Genomic DNA, 13,953 nt, shown 5'->3' with positions numbered 1-13,953 from the left:
TGCTCTGCCTAAATACATATTAATGTATGAATATATTTATCTTAGCCAATTACTTGTTAGTTAAATTTGTTTTAAAGGCGATGGTACACATCTATTCAGGGTTGTGGCGGTGTTGCTTTTACTTTTAATATACATACATATCATGTACGCTTTAGGGACAGTGGAAAGTAACTGACGAACAATAGTTAACTTGCGTTGTGAAAATAGTCCTTATTTAAATTAGCCAAAACTGCGGGTATTCTTTGTGATCGTTAAAACATATTCGCGTTATATGCTCACGTACGATATATTTCGTATGTAAGATCTATTTTGCATGCAAACAAAATGCTTGCATACGTATATGCAGGTAAGTGAGGTCATACAATTATTTTCGACTATGTTTTAAGTTCCAATGAGAGTGTACGCAACATAAGCTTCTTGAACAAATTAAAATACTTTTTCGTAGCGAGTTTATTTACAGACCAAGCAAGGAACATACTAGGTTTTATTTTAATTTAATTTGAATACTTATTTGCGAATGCGTCAGATGAAACCAGAGGGAAGTGAATAAATAATACATAAATTCTAATAAAAGTGTTAAAGCTTAGGGTATTTTTATGTATGTTTGAAAAAAGGCATCAGCAACACGTTCTCAAGGCACATAAAGATAAAAAATTTATATGTAAAAAGTAATTAGTCTTCTTAAGCGTGTCTTTCATTTAATAAGTATGCATTATTGTATACATACATTTTTCCACGCATCAGAAATAAGGATGCATAGGTTAATTTTATATGCTTAGTTATGTATGCATGTATTATCAATATGTTGTGGTTTTCATAACTAAAACTAAATATATATGTATATACTAAATTGCATACAGCATCAATCACTATTTCACACCGTAAGACTCGCAACCGCACATTCATTTCTCGTACATAGCATATGCGTTTAAATATTTTATCATTCTTGAGTATAGTAGTAATACTTAAATATGCTATTTCAATTTAAATTATTCTTCTTAGAATTAACTACCATTTTACCCTTAAACTGTCAATTTTAGCATTAGAATCTATTTATCTTAACTTATAAATTTACTTAGACACTAAACACAAACTTCATCATAATTCAGACGTATTTTTTCGTCTGCGGAAGCTAGTTTTTGTATAGTTTTCCGTATTCTCAAGGCAGGTAATCGTACATTGGGATTTTGATGCCAACATTCCTTCATTAACTTCGACATTCCAGCAAGTAACTAAAACAAAATCATGAAATCTAGTCTTTTTGAAATAATTAGTATTTAATGTATTGGTAATGTACCGGATCAGAAGCCCAACGGTTCGGAAACGCAGGTCGATAATTATCCACACACACAACCTTGCGCATATCCTCGAAGCTTGGGTCCGACGGAACAACATCGTAAAAAGGCACTTTGTACTCCTCTGCAATGCCTCCTGAAATAGTTCGACGACATACTTCCCACAGTACCAGACCGAGTGCATAGATATCAGTTCGGCGCAATGCCTCAAAACATTGCATATTAATACTAAAAGCAAAATTATTTATGAATATACTTAAATGCACATATAAAATAAGTGAAAAGTTATTTTTTTTTTTCAATTTATGTATATAACCCACCTCTCATCTAAAACTTCGGGGGACATGTACCGTTTTGTGCCGACTTTGGGGTTATTTCCTAAATCCAGTTTGCCGGTGACATGGGAATGTGTTACAGCCAAACCGAAATCGGCTATTACACATGTACCATCTGATTTCACCAGTATGTTTTTCGATTTTAAATCACGATGAGCCATCGCAGGTTTACCCTAAATTATTGAAATATGTTAGACAAATAGTTAAGAAATGTATATTTTATATTATCACCCACTTCTGTTCCTAGAATTTCAGTATGCAAATGTACGAGTCCGTTAGCAATAGACAAGCAGATTAACACCATATCATTATGGCTTAGAGCGTTGCGATTCAGATGATCAAAAAGAGAACCATTCGGATAATAGTGTGTTAATAGCCACAACTGAGTACAGAAGTTTCGAGAGGTCATATCAGAGCCAATGTAACCCAGAATATTTTCATGACGTAGTAAAATTGTGCTAAAAATATTACATTACAAAATTAAGCAAATTATAGTTTCACATATTTCGGCCATCCTTACAAAAAGGATAAATATGACAAATGATCTTCGACTGCCATTTTAGCAGCGTTATCTCACATGTGATATTTTGCAGTATCGACGATAATACATCGCTTTTGAAGCTTACCTATATATTTCGGTTTCTCGCTTCCAAGACTTTTCATCTCGAGTAAGAAAAATTTTTACAGCAATATTTTCACCATGCCATTGTCCTCTCCATACTTCACCATACTTTCCGCGTCCAATACATTCAACTAAAGTTACCTGCTTCGCAAGTGTTCGCTGTACTAATAAGGGTAAACCGCTGCCAGAACCCGAGGTCATTGGATGTTGGAGATATTCCTTTGACCGAATATTTAAGTTATTGTATGTATTATTTTTTTTTAACGAAATCAACTTACTCTTAGTGTGCTGTCACCAGCGCTGGTAGCTCGCAATAACTCGTCGTTCACTAAATACACATCTGGATCATTTTTTATACGCGAAGCCATAAGGCTCTTTCGATGATGACGTATCATGAAATAATAAACCATAGCCGCCATTAAGCCAATTACGAATACTGGACCTAATACTGCCAGAGTCATTTTAAATGTATTGCTTAGGTCGGCAGATAATCGTGTAACTTCATCTATTACATTTTTTTTTATTAAATATTGTTACAAGTACGAAGTTAATGGAAATAAGCAAAAATTATAAAACATACCGTTTACAATTGGAGGCAGCTCAGGAAAATCTCCGTCATTACAATAGTCTCCAGAGCAACATACTATATTAACATGCATCACAGCTCTTTTACGAGGTCCTAAAGTGTTTTGGTTACAAATTAAGGGGAGCTGATCTGGTGACGTGGTACAACCTCGTGATACTTTCTCCTCGCCATATGCACTGCGTGTGCGTGACTTCCAGCACTAATACGAATTGAAATGTTCGTCATCACGAAAAAATTAATTTTGTCCTAAAATATATACAAACCTGTATTGCATTCTGGCACATATGTGCATGCTGTGTGGCATTTTTGCAGGGCGCTTCGCATGCGTAACACTTAAATCTGAAAAAATGTATGAAATATGTTTTTAGGCTATTATAATATAAAGCTATGAACAAATGAGCAAAAGGCGCACACAAAAAGTTTTAACAAAAAACATCAAAAATAAAAATTTGTATAAACTATTTGATAGCACTGAATATTTTTAAAACAAAACACCGATTTAATTTGGTTAAATACATTATCTAACCATTGCATACTAGAATTAGTTACCTTCGTTTCATACGACGTTTAGATTTTGTGTGCCTCCTTTGGTAAGCGGAAAGGGGATTTTTTAACGAATTTGTTAATCTTATTTACTAAACTATATTGGATATTGTATAGGGTTGTATATCAACTTATGTACATAAACCGTACTCTGTACTTGCAAAAATACCTGGGATGAGATTGTAAGGAATTGCGTGGTACCGATGAATGCTCCTTTTCGTTTGTGTGTGACATTTCCAGATCAAAATTTTCTTGATTTTCGTCTAATAAGCGGCCACTAATTTCGGCAACCGCTGAAACATAAATCGAAATACTTTTTATGTAAACCTCAATGCATTTTAACTACTTTGCATGTATGATAAATATATTGAATATGTTCAAACCCTATATGATTATGTATATCTACAGCAATACATAACCGCAAATGGTCTAAAGACTTTCGTCGCTAAACAGCACCAACGCAAAGCTCTTCGGAACAAAACCACATAGCAGTTACTTAAATAGCTCTGCATTCCAACACGAGTTCCACTAAATATTTACGTTAAATGCTCCCTGACTTAAGTAGGAGCAATTTTAAAAATATTTGTGGTAAATTCTAAAGTACCTTTTGAGTTTTGTAATGGAAATATCGAAATTAATAATAATAAATATACAATGTCGGCCATTGTTGTAGCCCAGCAGCACAAAAACAAAATGGATAGCAAGATATGCTTGAAGAGGTATAATTAGGACAGTGTTGCATTGCATTACGTGATTGTTAAAAATTCCAGATGAATGTAAAAAAAATTATGTAACAAAGGGCTGTAATTTTTTATTGAAGTATTTTTGGCGTTTGCAGACATGAATAGTCATAGTGTGTATTGCTTGCCTAAGCTCTGTTTATTAACATTGTAAATAGCGGGATTTACACCATCGTACATTTCTATAAGTAAGGAAGACAGTTGCAATGCATTCACACATTTTTGTAATGCACTCACACTTCTCTCATTCTGCCTTATCCTGAGTTTCGCCTGAAAAAAAAATTCGTTCTTTCTAATTGTCTGGACGCCTACTTTACACAACAATTTGACAACTAATAGATACTCTCAATTGTCTTGTCTCAAATTGTCTTAAGTAAACGCAGCGTAATACAGCAAGTTGCCCACATGAGTAAACGGGACAAAGTTAAAACGGAAATTTCACAGATGTTAACACACATTTAGTAGAAGGTGGAGACGTGGGATTATGTTATATTTACACATGCTTGAACGACGTAATGAATTTTACATTTCAATTACCATGGAAATCTGGCAATATGATTATTGACAGCACGCCCATCAAAAGCAAAAACAAAATACATGTAAAGTTTGGAGCGAATTGATGCATGGTGCAATAATACAAGGTGTTATCAGTTGGCAACTTCTCGCTCTAATTCCGCCATATTGACTACCTTACGTGAAACAGTGTTACTTCTTTCACTATTCTTTGCCCATTAATATAGTTGAATGCTTTTTATTTTTTCTCAGTATACACACTTTGTTTTCTTAAACAGATATTTTATCTTATTTCATTTCATTTCATAACGAATACACTATAAAAAAGCATATTTTGTTAAGCAGAAAATGTGAAATTTTATATTCTTCCCCCATATGGGGATTCATTTCTTCCCGTTTTTCTTCTCATTCTACTGAGATAAGGTAGTGTCAAAGCGAGCTGTCACAACTGATACCACCTTGTATTATTGCATCATGCATCTTGTACTCTCATAATGTGAACATCGAAAACGTATTCGCTATGCTTTCGCTCTCGTTGCTTAAAAGCTTTCAAAACAAATTGAAAAAATTTTAATTAACATGGGAAATTTTAAATTAATTGTGGAATGCATTATCTGCAAATTATTCATACAAAATAAAAATATTTTCTTGCATCGTGATAAGCGTTCAGCACAAAAATTATGCAAATACTGACGCGGTAAATATTGAGCATGTAGCATTCGTGCGCGATCCACCAATCCATCAATATGGATCGCGATCCAAATATCGTGATTATTACTGACCGTGTGACAGGGCCGTAAGGCGAAGAAATCAGCTGATTTTACAACACCACCTTTTATAAATTCGCCTTGCGTTGGTCAAAATGATGTGTTTGTTGTAATTTCATTACAACAAAGTTAAAGTTAAATACACCTTGGTACTCAAGGCGAATTTATACAAGGTGGTGTTGATGGCGAATTAAATTTTCGCCGCGGTACTACTGCATGTCAAAATTAAGTGTTTGTTGTAAACAAGGCGAATTCATTTTACAACAAACAAATCATTTTGACATTAAGACGTACCTCGGCGAAAATCTAAATTCGCCATCAACACCACCTTGTATAAATTCGCCTTGACATGTATTTTGTATCAGGTGCAAAATTTCAAATCTCAATTCGCCTCAAAGTTTACATGTATTTTGTTGTTGCTATTCAGGGGCATGCTGTCAAATCAGTAAAAGCAAAAACAAAATACATGTAAGGCGAAGGAAAGAAGAAGAAATCAGCTGATTGGACAACACCGCCTTGTATGAATTCGCCTTGTTCGTACTGATTGTCAATGGACGTATACTTTGTTGTTGTAATTTTTGTTTTTGTTCTGTTAATATTACCTTGTATAAATTCGCTTTGGTTGACAGTTTTCCATTTACCTCTTCAAAAGCCAGGAACACTGGAAATGATAAGGACTGGTAGAAAAGGAGCAGTTGTATCCGCGCTCAAGCAATTACGTCAAAATGTCTCAACATGGTCTACTCCTTTGGCCACAGCATTCAACTCTCCTCCATATAAGAAAATCAACTTTACGCGAGATGAGTCGGTAAGTTATCTTAAAAAAAGCTACCTTTAAATGGCTGAGAGGCCTAAATATCCATCAATTTTAGGGGCTCTTTTGTCTACCCGAATTGCGTTCCTTTGAAGGATTTTACCTAATGCGCGACAATGTAGCAAATAAAACAGATGAATTAATAACTGAAGCTATATCGACTAATCGCCGACGAAAAATGGTAAGCCCATTATAAATACTATTTAATTTTTCTATAACAAATTTAAATGCAGGTCGAGATTTTTGACGAACTCTCTGACTCGCTTTGTAAAGTAGCTGATTTAGCTGAATTTATACGAATTGCACATCCCAAAATCAAATATAGCCAAGCTGCAGAGGAAGCATGTATTACTATAAGTGGGATTGTAGAAAATCTAAATACGCACAAACCTTTATATATGGCGCTACGGGATGTAGTAGAAAATGGTGATTTTATCCCTACCAGCGACGTAGATAAACATGTATCCAAACTATTCTTGTTTGATTTCGAACAATCGGGCATTCATCTACCGGAAAATGAACGCCAAAAAGTTGTTCGACTCAATGATTATATTTTGCAGTTGGGACAAAAATTCATGACTGGTGCGGTACAGCCGACGATTGTTCGACGCAGTGATGTTCCATCATCAGTTCGTAGTTAGTAAGTTACTGACCGACTAGTACAAATTACATAGTTATTAATTGTTACTTGTTTTACGTTAATGATAAGTTTTCCTTCGGAGGGTGACAACGTTCTTGTTTCCGGTTTATATACGAACTCGTCAAATAATCAAGCACGAGAAACCGCTTATCGCCTATTCCTTCAACCATCTCAGCAGCAAGATCAACTGCTCTCAGATTTATTGTTATGTCGCCATGAACTAGCTCGAACTTGTGGTTTCGAAACCTATGCACATCGAGCACTGAATGGTAGCACTGTAGAGCATCCACAGATGGTTAAAGAGTTTCTGGATGAACTGTCTCATGGTCTTCGCCCTCGTGCAGACGCAGATTTCCGTATTATGGAACAAATGAAGGTACCAAAACCAAAATATATATATGTATGTTTTTACAAATAATATCGTTCTATTAATGTAGCGTCAAGATAGCGGAATAGCTGATGCTCGCCTTGCTTCATGGGATCCCCCGTATTTTACCTCACAAATGGAACGTAAATCCTTAAATGCGAATACCAGTGAATTCTTGCCGTACTTTAGTTTGGGTGGATGTATGGAAGGCCTTGAATATATAATGCGCTCATTGTATGGAATATCTTTAAAAAATACCGAAATGGAACCAGGGGAAGCTTGGAATAATGACATCTATAAAATATCGGTTGTGCACGAGTCTGAGGGCTTACTTGGCTATATTTACTGTGATTTTTTCGAACGTAATGGTAAACCCAATCAGGATTGCCATTTCACAATACAAGGTGGGAAAATGCTGCCCGATGGCAAATATCAAGTGCCAATCGTGGTTGTTATGTTGAATCTGTCCCAACCGCATTGGACAGGACCAGTCCTACTGTCACCTTCAAGAGTTGACAACTTGTTTCACGAAATGGGCCATGCAATGCACTCGATGCTAGCACGTACTGAATATCAACATGTCACTGGTACACGATGTAGTACAGATTTTGCTGAGGTCCCTTCAGTGCTGATGGAATATTTCGCAAGCGATCCTCGGGTGTTGAGAACATTTGCTCGCCACTTTCAGACACAAGAGCCAATTTCTGAAGACATGCTACTACGATTATGTGCTTCGAAGAAGTTGTTTTCTGCCAGTGAAACTCAGATTCAGGTAATTTGGTGATTTTACTTAAACCTCAATTTTTAACTACTTGATTTCTTGTATATAAGGTGTTCTATTCAGCCCTGGATCATGTGTATCATAGCGGACCGATACAGAAAAATAAAAGTACAACAGATACTTTGATAAAAGTACAATCACAGTACTACAGTTTGCCATATGTAGAAAATACGGCTTGGCAGCTGCGATTTTCACATTTGGTTGGTTATGGTGCAAAGTACTATGCATATTTAATATCGAAAACTATTGCTTCATGGATATGGCAAACATACTTTGAGGAAAATCCATTTAATCGAGAATCGGGCGAAAAATATCGTCGTGAAATACTGGCTCACGGTGGAGGTGTACCTTCAAGACAATTGGTAACTAATTTCTTGAAACGAGATATGACACCACAGATTCTTGCACAGAGCCTACTAAATGAAATCGATATGAACAATGAAAGAGTTCAAGACATCAGTAACAGTGTACTGGATTCTAGATTGTGATTTTGGTAGGGGTGTATTCAAATCTAAGTAACTTTAGCATGTATTATTTATTAAAACATGAAGATATCATTTTAACAATAAAAGTCTATACGATCTACATACATATGTCGCTTGGTTTTTTTGACATAACTTGTTTTATTGATTTATACATTATTAAATAGGCATCCTCACCCGAGGATTACACCAAGAACAACACAACTAGCATTAATGTTGAGCTATCGCCGGCATTATTTCCACTCCGGCAAATTCCTTAGCCATACGAACTCCAATCAGGAAAATTCCTAAACTCTTCAACACAGACCTGGAAAATACATACATATATGAATTTTAAAAACATGACCATGCCTTCGAATCTTATTACATCACTTTCGGCGAGCACAGCCACCGAATATGCATATAATTACCATTGGAACTCACTGTGGTAGATACTTTTTAAAATGCTAATCGGGTTAACGCTTTTTTGAGCCATTTTTCTAGTCAATAAATCTATTGGTCGCAGTATCAAAAAACTATCTTCGGAAAATGTGAAAATCAGAGAACGTAAATAATACGAGGTTGCATATCGCTAATTTGCGTGTGAATTGTCAAAAAGCAAGTTTACGTTCTCTGCAAGACTGACGTACTTATGTGCCCCAACTAGATTTAATGGGCATACCAAATAGAGCACGTTTGCCGGGTTGCTGCAGAAAACACCTAATTGGAAGTAAAAGCCGTGCCAGATAAAACTTTGTGGCTTTAAAGGTGTTCGCAAGAGGCGATTTTGCGTTCAACTCACACAGGGTTGCACGAAAAGAAAGTTGAATGGCTAAGGGACGGTTGTTCAATGTCTGATTACCACAAATCGGAGGTAGAAGCTCCGGTTAAGTACAACGACTGCTTTATCGATCACATGTAACACGCATGACGTCGAAATCGTCGACACTGTAGTGGTAGTGATAACCAGACATTGAACTACCGGCAGTAAATGTTGGCTGGCGACCAACTTTGTTGAAAGCGATAAGTTGAAAGGCCGTTCAACCAAAAGTAGAATTCAAAGTTGAACAATGCAAATGCCTTTTTATGGCGAATATTTTGATATTTTTAGCCATTTAATTTATTTTTCGTGCAACCCTCATTTTTTATTTTGGAGATTAATCTATTCTTTGGAAAGTGAACAGTAAAATGAAGTGACGAAGTGAAGGCTTCCAAGGTGAAGGGAAAAACTTCAATTGAAGGGACAGCGGCCGCACTGATTTAGAAATACAAGATAGTGATGCTTTGGCTTTATGCATTTCTCTCTACTCTTCACGTACGGCAAAGCGGCACAGCTATGGTCGGTGTTATGCAGACAAACTTTTGTTTGCCAAATTAAATGGCGGCTGCTTAGTTTGCTCGGAGGTGGTTATGCCGAGTTTGGCACAGGGTTGCACGTTCATTATGGTTTTCATGGCTATTGCCAGCACGAAATGAGAATTTCAGATGTACATAATATATATTTTTTATGATATCGTATAGGCAATTAACTGTGCCCTAATTTTTGAAGCTCCTACAGCATAAATTAAGTTCTCTGGCTTTCGGTATCACGGAAATTTTATGTGTATAGCAACAATTGTCTAAAATTTTTGTATATGACAACACCGAATTTGCTGCAGTTTGACCAAACAAATTTAAATTAGTTGCAACAACAATTGCACGCAAACAAAATTTCGGCACAACACCGACCTAACCTAATATTCGCGGCCTGCGTTTCGGTACGCACGCAGTCAAATAATTTTTTTTTTGCGTCACCCGAAATAGTCACGCAGAACAAAAATTGCCGAAATTAACATACGACAAGCTTTTACCAAGGCGACGATATGTACTGTCATAACTCAAAAAACCAAAGACTCGAGAAAAACATCTATAAAGTTTTGAATTTTCATATCGATGCCTTAATATTGAAAGGCCCTATCTCACATCTAATACGTTTATACGTAAGCTATTTGCAAATAATAATAATTTGCAAATACCTAACTCACTGTTTATTCGATGGTGAAAAATTAACTCAGCGTTTATACGGCAAATTTTACCATTTTGCAAGATGTTATTTGCAAATAATAGTGGTATTCATCTAAACCGATAACTTTATCAAGCAGATAATCTTATAAGTTTATGCACTCTGTTACATGAACGACCCACACTCTTTTCGTTTACACATGCGACCATAGTCGTGTTTTCTTTGGTTATAAAGCGCAGTGTCACTAACTTTATACTACTAGCACATTGTTCGCGAAATTCCAAATAGTGTTGAAGTCATGGGATATACGTTTCCACTCGTGCCTTTTTGGCACAGACAAATATACACTGCCAAGTTCACTCCAAAGCGCTTCGCAGGTTTCCAAAATTATTTTATTGACTGTGGAGCGACCCATTTTATACGCTGTAGCGTACAAATGCTGAGTTCCCCCGTGTGCTAGGAAACTATGAATGTAATGCACAAAAATTAGTATGAAATTTTCTTTAGAAATATTTACTTACTTCAATGTTAAGAATAGTCTCATTTCTGCAGAAATTGACGGCCTGTTTGAATACTTTATGAGGCGTTCCTTCACGAGCCCAAAGAGCAAATCAAACACCTCCTTAGTCATCCTCACCGTAGTTTTGAACTGCTCCGGGTCATTTTTGTACATTTCGTCAAAACTGGTTACAAATAGTCCATCAATGTCGCGACTTAAGTAAAGAGGTCTTACCCACTCCCGCCGCCGAGAATTAATTTTCTTCAAACACTCGCGAGCCTCGTACATAATTAGCACTATTAATATTATTTCGATAAAAGATGACATTATTTTTTTAAAAACGCTCGAGGATACACAAATATTTTCACTGGGGAAAAAAAACAAATGTCTGTTTGATGATTTAAATAATTGGGCCGGCTTCCTATGAAGCTATACCGCCGTAAATAATTCGGCTTTGTTGTATTTGTTTGCGTTTTATTAACTAAATTATAAACTTTTTCTTATTTCCCGGTTGTTTACTCTACCACGTGGCTTTAACAAATGTCATCGCCGGCGCTGTCAAAACGTTCATTGTAGCAAGAACACACGCCACTCGCGCTGCTGTCGAAGCGACGCCAACGCCAACGCAACGCCAAAGTTGTATGTAAACGGGCCTTTATTAGTTTGCTGTGAGAGTCGCCAAACTCGCTCTCTCCGAGTTTGCTGCAACAACAATTGCACGCAGTTTGCCAAACAAAATTTCTGCATAACACCGACCTATAACGACCGCTACGGTACTAAAATGTGTCTAGACCTTTATCAGCAATTGACAGTACTAGAAAAACTCGTTGCTTTGGTTTCTTTCATGAAATTTCTCTCGTTATTTCATTTTTATTGCCTCACATATGTTATTGTTTTTGTGCAGTGCAAATTGGTGTCGTTTTAATTACTATTATTCATTGTGATTAAGCAATTGATATCAAAATTTCAAAACTTTGAATACGGAAAAGTTTATCAATAAAAAGGTATACAAATGTATTCGTAGTTACTGAATAAACTGCATCGGTAAATAGTGTACTTATGGTGGGAGGATATCGTTTGAAGTCTATTTTTGCATTTTTTTTCATTGTCTAGCTGTTCGGTGATTGCTAACAATGTATAAAAGCTTTTCAAATAAAGTTGTTGAACCGAATTTTTCTGTATGGTTCAATGCATTTTCGAAATGTTTTAAGTCGCGCCTATTGTGTAGCTTAGTTTGCATAAAAAATTGATTTTTCAAATACAACTTGGTAATATAATTATTATAAGCCAAAATGCAAGTGTGTACATACATATGCGCATAGTTTGTTCAGACATTAGAAATTATGATGATTCATTTCGATTCTTTTTTTCATATTTTGCAAAGTGGTAAACTTTTCTTGTAACTTTTGCTGTAGTGTTGGCAAATTTGGGGTGTCTTGTATGTATAAATTTTAATGACGCTATATATCTTAGCATTATATATAGTATAAACACTTTCATAAGTTGCTTAAAAGAGTACTTACTAAACATTATTCGTAAGTCCGAAAAGCAAAAACTATTTCTGACCTCATGTTAATCATATGGCAAGGAAGTATTTACTGTGCGTTTTGGGCCAAATTAGGGCAAACTTTCTGCCTCGGTTTTTCCAGGAAGGTAAAAATCCGATTTTTGAATATACATATATATTGTATTTTATTTGCTTAAGCTAAACATTTGGTAGCATGGATACGTAGCTTCCAGAAGGTGCCGGGTTCGAATTCCGTCAGGCGTTTCCTAATTTTACTTTATATCTTTTGAACTATGAAAAAATATCTGTGAAGTGCAGAACGAAAGTGTATTGAACGAAAAATTCAATCAGACAAATTTCACAAAAGCAGCCGAAAACGTATCCTTTCACACCATTTTCGGAACTTTTCTGTACATACATACGTTTCTGCCGCACACTTTAATTGGAAAACGGATCATTGAGGTATCCGGAAATGGGGAATCGGTAATCGGTCAAAAATCCGATAATCATCGACTTTTTTTTGCGTTTTCCGATTTTTTGCTGGCTGGGTAATCTATTCCTTTACACATAGATTCACAAAATTTAGTCAAGATTTATTCCAGAAGATATTACTGAAGATGCTGTAAATGCCTGTACGGAAATGACTTGATGGCTAAAGGAACACATTAACTATATACATATTACACAGGCCAACAAAATTTGCAAAAATGTTTGCGGTACGAAAAGTAAACCCTGATTTTCAAAGGACTTTTTCTGTAGAATCAGAATCTGAAATTACAAATATTATATTGGCTCCAGTTTTTGAGATAATTTTACGTAAAAGTGACAAAATACTAGTTTTTGGAATTTTTTATACATCTATAATGGAGTTACGGCGGCCGCTGGTGTGTAGTGGTAGCCTGGGTTCAAGCCCTGCTAAAGCAACATCGCAAAAAATATAGAAAAAAGGTTTTTGCTGAACAACGGGCGGCAATGGCAAAGCTCCGAGTGTGGGTGAATTCCAAACGTTTTCTAAACCGCACTAAAAGAAAGTCTTACTTGCGCAACATAGTTGGAAACTACCATCAAGCCGCGGTTGCGCACACTTGACATTACAATCTACTGGGGTTTGGTAGTAAAAGAGACTGATGCTTTGTATTTCGACGTTTTAGAATGCAGCCTGTATTTCTGCCATGAGTCTAAGCGCCAATCTATTATAATTATTATTATTAATGGAATTACGGGGTAAAAAGCTAAACATTGCATCTTAGCACAAAAGGTGAACATTTGACTTTTATAAACATAAGTTACAACAAGCAAAAACAAAACCGATTTCAATTCTCATATACAAATTTAAGAATACCGTTAATTTCTTCATGATCTAATCTAAACCAAATTAGTATCGAACCACATCCTTTTTCCTTAAAAATTATAGAGATCGGTTAACGTTGTCCAAAGTTTTGCGGTAACATACATAAAATATATATATATATATATATATA

The 13,953-nt window shown here is 35.7% G+C and overlaps 5 protein-coding genes across 7 annotated transcripts in view; 2 read left to right on the top strand and 3 right to left on the bottom strand.

Moving 5' to 3' along the window:
- Nucleotides 1-946: 946 nt before the first annotated feature.
- On the bottom strand, nucleotides 947-4,091 carry sax (type I BMP receptor saxophone). Its single transcript, XM_017608281.1, has 10 exons — nucleotides 3,986-4,091; nucleotides 3,551-3,674; nucleotides 3,102-3,177; nucleotides 2,833-3,037; nucleotides 2,531-2,757; nucleotides 2,257-2,471; nucleotides 1,866-2,088; nucleotides 1,616-1,803; nucleotides 1,298-1,523; nucleotides 947-1,232 (listed from the first exon to the last, which is right to left on the bottom strand). Exons 1-10 carry the CDS (start codon nucleotides 4,044-4,046, stop codon nucleotides 1,083-1,085), a joined length of 1,695 nt encoding a protein of 564 aa, XP_017463770.1. The 5' UTR covers nucleotides 4,047-4,091; the 3' UTR covers nucleotides 947-1,082.
- A 1,810-nt stretch (nucleotides 4,092-5,901) lies between these two features.
- LOC108357159 (mitochondrial intermediate peptidase) lies at nucleotides 5,902-8,596 on the top strand. 2 transcript variants are annotated; one of them, XM_017608261.1, is made up of 7 exons: nucleotides 5,902-5,953; nucleotides 6,031-6,209; nucleotides 6,274-6,396; nucleotides 6,449-6,855; nucleotides 6,925-7,231; nucleotides 7,293-7,994; nucleotides 8,054-8,596. In XM_017608261.1, the coding sequence occupies exons 2-7, from the start codon at nucleotides 6,069-6,071 to the stop codon at nucleotides 8,489-8,491; spliced, it is 2,118 nt and encodes a 705-aa protein (XP_017463750.1). In that variant the 5' UTR covers nucleotides 5,902-5,953; nucleotides 6,031-6,068; the 3' UTR covers nucleotides 8,492-8,596. The 2 variants fall into 2 exon arrangements, with proteins under 2 accessions (XP_017463750.1, XP_017463743.1); XM_017608254.1 differs by lacking the exon at nucleotides 5,902-5,953 and having other exon boundaries at nucleotides 5,976-6,209.
- On the bottom strand, nucleotides 8,529-9,117 carry LOC108357175 (uncharacterized). Its single transcript, XM_017608272.1, has 2 exons — nucleotides 8,896-9,117; nucleotides 8,529-8,792 (listed from the first exon to the last, which is right to left on the bottom strand). Exons 1-2 carry the CDS (start codon nucleotides 8,958-8,960, stop codon nucleotides 8,696-8,698), a joined length of 162 nt encoding a protein of 53 aa, XP_017463761.1. The 5' UTR covers nucleotides 8,961-9,117; the 3' UTR covers nucleotides 8,529-8,695.
- Nucleotides 9,118-10,716: 1,599 nt separating this feature from the next.
- Nucleotides 10,717-11,614, bottom strand: LOC108357072 (uncharacterized). Its single transcript, XM_017608169.1, has 2 exons — nucleotides 10,988-11,614; nucleotides 10,717-10,930 (listed from the first exon to the last, which is right to left on the bottom strand). Exons 1-2 carry the CDS (start codon nucleotides 11,290-11,292, stop codon nucleotides 10,717-10,719), a joined length of 519 nt encoding a protein of 172 aa, XP_017463658.1. The 5' UTR covers nucleotides 11,293-11,614.
- Nucleotides 11,615-11,823: 209 nt separating this feature from the next.
- Nucleotides 11,824-13,953, top strand: part of Tmem63 (transmembrane protein 63) — a 13,628-nt gene continuing 11,498 nt past the window's right edge. The window contains exon 1 of one of the 2 annotated variants that reach the window (XM_017608219.1): nucleotides 11,824-11,969. The gene's annotated coding sequence lies outside the window, so the exon portion shown is untranslated. Of the gene's footprint in view, nucleotides 11,970-12,007; nucleotides 12,234-13,953 lie in introns of those variants that run through there. The other variant, XM_017608226.1, reaches the window with a different exon arrangement.

Source organism: Rhagoletis zephyria, unplaced genomic scaffold (assembly GCF_001687245.7).
Source record: "Rhagoletis zephyria isolate East Lansing unplaced genomic scaffold, Rhagoletis_zephyria_1.1 Rzeph_scaffold_00176, whole genome shotgun sequence".
Taxonomy (NCBI): Eukaryota; Metazoa; Arthropoda; class Insecta; order Diptera; family Tephritidae; genus Rhagoletis; species Rhagoletis zephyria.
The sequence above is the reverse complement of the archived record's forward strand: the minus strand, read 5'-3'. Positions and strand labels throughout refer to the sequence as shown.